At 34.1% G+C, this 6,676-nt stretch overlaps 1 protein-coding gene across 1 annotated transcript in view; it reads left to right on the forward strand.

Annotated features, from left to right (window-relative positions):
- The window catches only part of LOC106457295 (Down syndrome cell adhesion molecule-like protein Dscam2), an 80,285-nt gene that overhangs the window by 41,451 nt on the left and 32,158 nt on the right, over positions 1-6,676 (forward strand). The window contains exons 8-11 of the mRNA XM_022383172.1: positions 594-755; positions 1,309-1,596; positions 2,348-2,467; positions 3,680-3,846. Of these exons, the coding sequence (XP_022238880.1) occupies positions 594-755; positions 1,309-1,596; positions 2,348-2,467; positions 3,680-3,846 (737 nt within the window). The remainder of the gene's footprint in view (positions 1-593; positions 756-1,308; positions 1,597-2,347; positions 2,468-3,679; positions 3,847-6,676) is intronic.

Raw genomic sequence — 6,676 nt, forward strand, 5'->3', positions numbered from 1 at the left:
AACTAGTATAATCCGTTGTAAAAACAAGTATTGTACTTATAGTATTTTGGCACTTGTGTATAAAGTTAAAATCATAAATAATATTCAACGTTAAACTGGAACACAAATAAAAACATTTTAGTTAGGCCTATCTATGGCCTTCAAAAAATTTACGACACTACCTGTTTCGACCTTACAACGTCATCCTTAGGTTGTAACGTTGTAACGTAGAGTCGTCAACTTTTTGAAGGCCATAGATAGGCCTAACTAAAATGTTTTTAATTGTGTACCAGTTTAACGTTGAATATTATTTATGATTTTAAGTATTGTACTTTAGTTAAGACATTCACTGCATCAAACTAAAGGCCAGTTTTGTCCTTTGTTAACATTTTGAGTAGCTATATAAAATAAAATGGATTAAATGGAAAAAAATGTCTGAGCAGCATTATTTGATATTGGAATAAAAAGTGAGCTTGTTCGTAAGATACCGCGAAATTTATTCTTACCATGCTTTCCATACTTTTTTATTATATCTGGAATGTTTACATCGGTAATTTTTATAACAAACCATCTGCTAGCATGCAAGATTTTTTTTCTTTTGAATAAATCAACAGCTGGATCTCCATTACCAATATCACTTCGTCAGCAAGTTAAACCGAGAGGTAAGCTTCTTGTGAAGAAAGTGGATCGTGAAACAGACGAGGGAGAATACACTTGCACAGCGAAAAACAGTGATGGTCAGAGTGCAAGCGGAAAAGTGTCTGTTTCTGTAAATGGTGGGTTGCTTTTTTATGACACTAAAAACTACTGAGATATGTCTACGAACTTTAAAAAAGTGCATTGTATTGTGGAATATATAATTGATTTATCTGAATAAAGTAACCAAAACTTGACAATGCTGACTTTGGAAGCATGGCGTTGTACTGTATTCTAAATTAAGGTTAAGGTTTGAATTATCATTCTAATATAAGCTATGAGGTACTTATATAAGCTATAAGATACTTGTAAAGCCTTCTCTACAATGAAATGTAGCTTGTACAGAAACTTCCTAAACATTGCTTTATTTCTTATTCTGAAGGTATTAGGAAGAATATGACATATGTCGGTGGATATTTTTGACCACAATAAGTGCTTCGTTAGTTACCGCGATATTTCGAAATGTGTGGAAATATTTAAGTAAAGATTCTTCTAGAAATATCGGCTTGCTTGTTACAAGCGTTGATTCGGTTTATTACACGTATAATAAACGTGTTGTTTTCTATATATTTGTTTAAAACTTGTTATGCAAGTGATCCCAAAGATTCATGTACTATTTGTACACCTGTATAGTGGCGCCACATATTGATGAAGATGTCTTTCCTGAGAAAAGAACGGCAACAGAAGGCGAAAGAGTAAAACAGCTGTGTACTATTGTTAAAGGAGATCCGCCAATAAGGATTACGTGGGATAAAGATGGCGTACCGTTGAATCGAGATAGAGGTAGAAGAATCCAAAGTTTGGACGATTCATCCTTGCTGGTATTGAAACACGTAAAGTTTGGAGATTCTGGAAATTACACGTGCCATGCATCCAACTCCGCAGCATCAGACAGTAGAACAACAGAACTGATTGTCAATGGTAACGTCGAGATAAATCTGTTAACTGTGGCGCTCTGTATAGTCTGCTTCATGTGGTCCTCGTTAGAGGTCTTTGTGATGTGTTATTGATAGAGACCTTTAATGAAGCTTCTGCTTTGGTATGATGTGGTCCTCGTTAAAGGTCTTTATGATGTGTTGTTGATAGAGAACTTTAATGAAGACTCTGCTTTGGTATGATGTGGTCCTCGTTAGAGGTCTCTATGATGTGTTATTGGTAGAGACCTTTAATGAAGACTCTGCTTTGGTATGATGTGGTCCTCGTTAAAGGTCTTTATGATGTGTTGTTGATAGAGACATTTAATGATGACTCTGCTTTGGTAAGATTTACACAACACTTGTTTTAGCATGCTTGCGATTTTTCCATCGAGCTGAAGGAAACAAGAGCGTCGAAACGATGATCCTTAGTCAATCCTAACGTGGCACAATCTTCGTTAAACATTAATACTGGCTAAACTATTACCTAAGAACTATAAATTATTTTATAGAAATCAACTAAGTCTAGATAATATCATAAGTAACCTTATAACCTACTTCAAAAACTACTTTTTACGTTACAATCAAACTTGGTGTTGTATTATACTTGCTCTATTAACATAAGATGCACAGTTTAAACGCCATACAATTTTGAACAAATAGAACTTAGTACACAAAATCAGAGAAAAGATATGAAGTTTGATGACTTAGTTTTGTTACAAATATCTCAGTGTAAGGTGATTTGCCCTATTCTTTAGTGCCGCCACGTTGGCTGACGGAACCTGTTGATAAGAGCGTCATTCGTGGAGAAACAGTGGCAATTGACTGTCTTGCTGAAGGATATCCTAAACCACGGATGTCCTGGAAGAGACCTTTAGGTAAAAATGCAAACTTAGGTTTAATGCTATTTTCGTCAAATGTCTCTAAGAAATATTTTGTTTTCGTTGAACACAATATGATTTGAATTGTATTCTGAAAACACGAATTTAGGAATGCAGCTTTAGAATGCTTTTTAAAAGTTTCATATTATTGAACTTACAATTATGACCTTGAATATATTTAACTCAAAGTCATTAATCTTTTATTAGGAGAATTTATCAACACTTGGGAATTGATTTTATGTCTTAAAACTTACTTTAACTTTTGTTAAATGTATTGTCCATGAAACCCTATACTTTGATAACGTATATTTACTCACGGCATGCAATATTCAGTTATGCTCTTTTTAAGGACGCAGTCTTTCTCACTGTTGTTGTGCGAGTTACATGATACGTTTTATAATGTAACCAAATGGTAAACCCTTCATTTGTACAGTGTTAATATGAGTCTTAGCATTGGTTAAATAAGCATATGACCCTTACTGTTTCAGGTGTAACTCACATTCACACATAAAGTCAGTATGAGTGTTGACATTATCTATAGAAGTAGATAAGTATTACAGTTCCAGATCTATTTGTAGCTCACATTCACACATAAAGTCAGTATGAGTGTTCACATTATCTATAGAAGTAGATAAGTATTACAGTTCCAGATCTATTTGTAGCTCACATTCACGCATAAAGTCAGTATGAGTGTTCACATTATCTATAAAAGTAGATAAGTATTACAGTTCCAGATCTATTTCCCAATCTCATACGAAGTAGGTAAAAATGTTCAAATGATAGACCACTAGAGTTTCAGATCTAGCCTAACTTCAATTAAAAATCCAGTATAAATGTTCCAATTGGTCACACAAACAGATGACCACTAGAGTTTCAGATCTAGCCTAACTTCAATTAAAAAGCCAGCATAAATGTTTCAATTAGTCATACAAACGTATGACCACTAGTATTTCAGATCAGGCTCAGCTCCACATACGAAATCAGTACGAAATCATGTTATGAGCACGATTTTACACTCGCATGACCAGCTAACGCTATAAACATACCCCACTAAAATTGTTTCTTAATATTATTTGTCTTAATTTTATTTCGTCAGGATTAAACGTTTCGTCAGACAGAGGTTAATTTTTCCTAAAATCAAAAAAGCGTTATTCAAAATGATATCATTTCAGACTAAATCTGAGACTTGTTGTTTTACGTTTCCTTTAGAGACACATCTTGGAACTTTCCGAGAACTCCACCCAAATTTCCGCACACAAGTGTACAGCAATGGCACATTGACGATCCAGGATGTAGAGGACAACGACGCTGGACACTATATCTGTCAAGCCACAAACGACATTGGAAGTGGACTTACCAAACTAATTGATGTTACCGTACATGGTATAACGCTTGATGTTTTACACATTTTCATATAGTTTGACATTATTTGATAAAAGTAAAATTATCGAAACGACAACCCAAGTTTCGCGATGAGAAAAATCTGTGTTTGCTTGTATAAAAAAAAACAAAAAAAAAAACACTACGGATCAATATATGATTTTATTAAAAGACTAATTATAGGACTAGAACATCAGAGTGAATGTAATTATAGGACTAAAACATCAGAGTGAATGTAATTATAGGACTAAAACATTAGAGTGAATGTAATTATAGGACTAAAACATCAGAGTGAATCTAATTATAGGACTAAAACATCAGAGTGAATCTAATTATAGGACTAGAACATCAAAGTGATTCTAATTATAGGACTAAAACATCAGAGTGAATCTAATTATAAGACAAAACATCAGAGTGAATCTAATTATAGGACTAACACATCAGAGTGAATCTAATTATAGGACTAAAACATCAGAGTGAATCTAATTATTGTCCAGACTTTCATGCATATTTTTATTGCTTCAAATTCGTTAAGAATAGCAGTCAGGAGTAAAAGGCACTTATTGCATAGTGGCATATGATCTTGAGAAATGCATATTACTAAATTGCCAAAACAACCACCTCACGCATATTACTAAATTGCCAAAACAACCACCTCACGCATATTACTAAATTGACAAAACAATTGCCTCACAGATTCCATGTAAAAAATATTTGGTATATAAGATATCAGAATTTAATCAAACATAGATCTACAAATAGAAAAGACGGACTCAACAAAGTCGACCATAATTCAGTATTTGTGGAGGAAGGCCTAAGAGATAGGGCTTCACAAACTTCGCCTTAATTTTTTGTGTAAATAGGAGATTCTGAGAGAAACTTTCACAAACGTAACCTTCATTCACTGAGTGTGGAGGAAAATTTGAGAAAGGGCGTTTATGCTTAACCTTACTTCAATGTGTTTGGAGAAAAGCCTGAGAGCCAAACCTTCACAAACTCGATCTTAATTCCTCCTGTACAGAGGAGTTTCTAAGGGAGACCTTTACAAACTTAACCCTAATTAAAAGTGTTTGTAGGAAGGCCTAAGAGGTAAACCTTTACAAACTCAACCTTAATTTGCCGTGTATGGGGGAAACTCTAAAAGAAACCTCCACAAAGTCAACCTTAGTTTAATGTATATGGGGTAAGGTCTAAGAGAGACCCCCATAAAGTCACCTTGATTCAATTGTATATGGATTATACCTCCACAAACTCAACTTTAATTCATTGTGTGTGGATGAAGGTCTAAAACAGGCTTCACAAACTCAACTTTTCAGTGTATGTTGAGAAATATTTGAGAGAACCCTCAAAAACCAAGAACCTTGTTCCTGAACAAGCTATAAGTAACCACTGGATTTATCCCTCAACAGCAGTTTGACAAAGATGCCTTACTTAGATCATCTTAATACGTTTGCACTCAGTGATAGATCAAAACCAATTATATTATAAAAAGTATGTTTGGTTTAGAGCAAATCTACATTGTGCTATCTAATGTATCCACCGCAGGGAATCGAAGTCTGGATTTGAACGTCGCAAACCCCTAAACATACCGTTGTCCCACCGGTAGACACTAAAAAAAAAAGATTTATGGTAGGAAGCGCATTACAACCTTTTCATAAGTAGGCTACTTTTATGATTCCACAAATAATAAAAGGAGGGTCAGAGGGAAATCGAGCAATATGGCTTCCGTTTCCATGCATTCCCCTGAAATAACTTCATTATGTACATATTATAATGTATTTAAGTTGACTAAATATATAAACAACAACTATTTTCAATACATCTTCACGTGGACGAATTTGTAGGATATATATGTTATATTTTCTATTGTATTAGCCCCTTGGAGACTTAATGGTAAGCTTGAGAGCTTATAACTCCAAAACTCAAGGCTAGTCAGTATTCCAGACTCGAAAGTTAGTATCCTTTTCTGTTTAAGTCTAATCGGTTTTCCCTGACACGAAAGTTAGTATCATTTTCTGTTTAAGTCTAATCGGTTTTCCCTGACACGAAAGTTAGTATCCTTTTATTAATAGGCATTTCTTGACTCTAAGTCTGGCATTAAACAAGATGATTAATAAACACTTTTCTGCCTCGAAGTCTAACATTAAACGATGTAACTAATAAATGTTTTTATGCCTCCATGTTTGACATTAAACAAGCTGATTAATAAATACTTTTCTGCCTCAAAGTCTAGCATTAAACAGTGTAACTAATAAATGCTTTTTATGCCTCCATGTTTGACATTAAACAAGCTGATTAATAAACGTTTTTATGCCTCCATATTTAACATTAAACAGTGTAACTAATAAACGATTTTATGCTTCATGTTTAGCACTAAATAAACTGATTAATAAGTCTAACGTTAAATAATCTAAATAATGTACCTTTTTTCTGTTTCCAAGTCCAGTGGGTGTTTATCTCTCTGCCACTTTACAACCACAGGCTGATCCCCTTGAGCTTCACATTTTAAAACTGTCTTATCTCCCTTCGCAACGGTCTGGCTAGTAAAGGTACTTTCAAAACGTGGTGGTGCTGAAGATGGCGAGAAAGATATAGAAACAAATTTAATAAACAATTCTAAAACTTTTCACAAACTATATGTAATCATAGGATCCAAACTTTCATGTCTGAAATACTGAATAGACTTCAACAGAAAAGGATACTAACTTTCGTGTCAGGGAAACCGATTAGACTTAAATAGAAAAGGATACTAACTTTCGTGTCAGGGAAAACCGATTAGACTTAAACAGCCACATTGGTTAATGCCAGACTTAGAGTCAAGAAATG

This window comes from Limulus polyphemus, unplaced genomic scaffold (genome assembly GCF_000517525.1).
Source record: "Limulus polyphemus unplaced genomic scaffold, Limulus_polyphemus-2.1.2 Scaffold314, whole genome shotgun sequence".
NCBI classification, from domain to species: domain Eukaryota; kingdom Metazoa; phylum Arthropoda; class Merostomata; order Xiphosura; family Limulidae; genus Limulus; species Limulus polyphemus.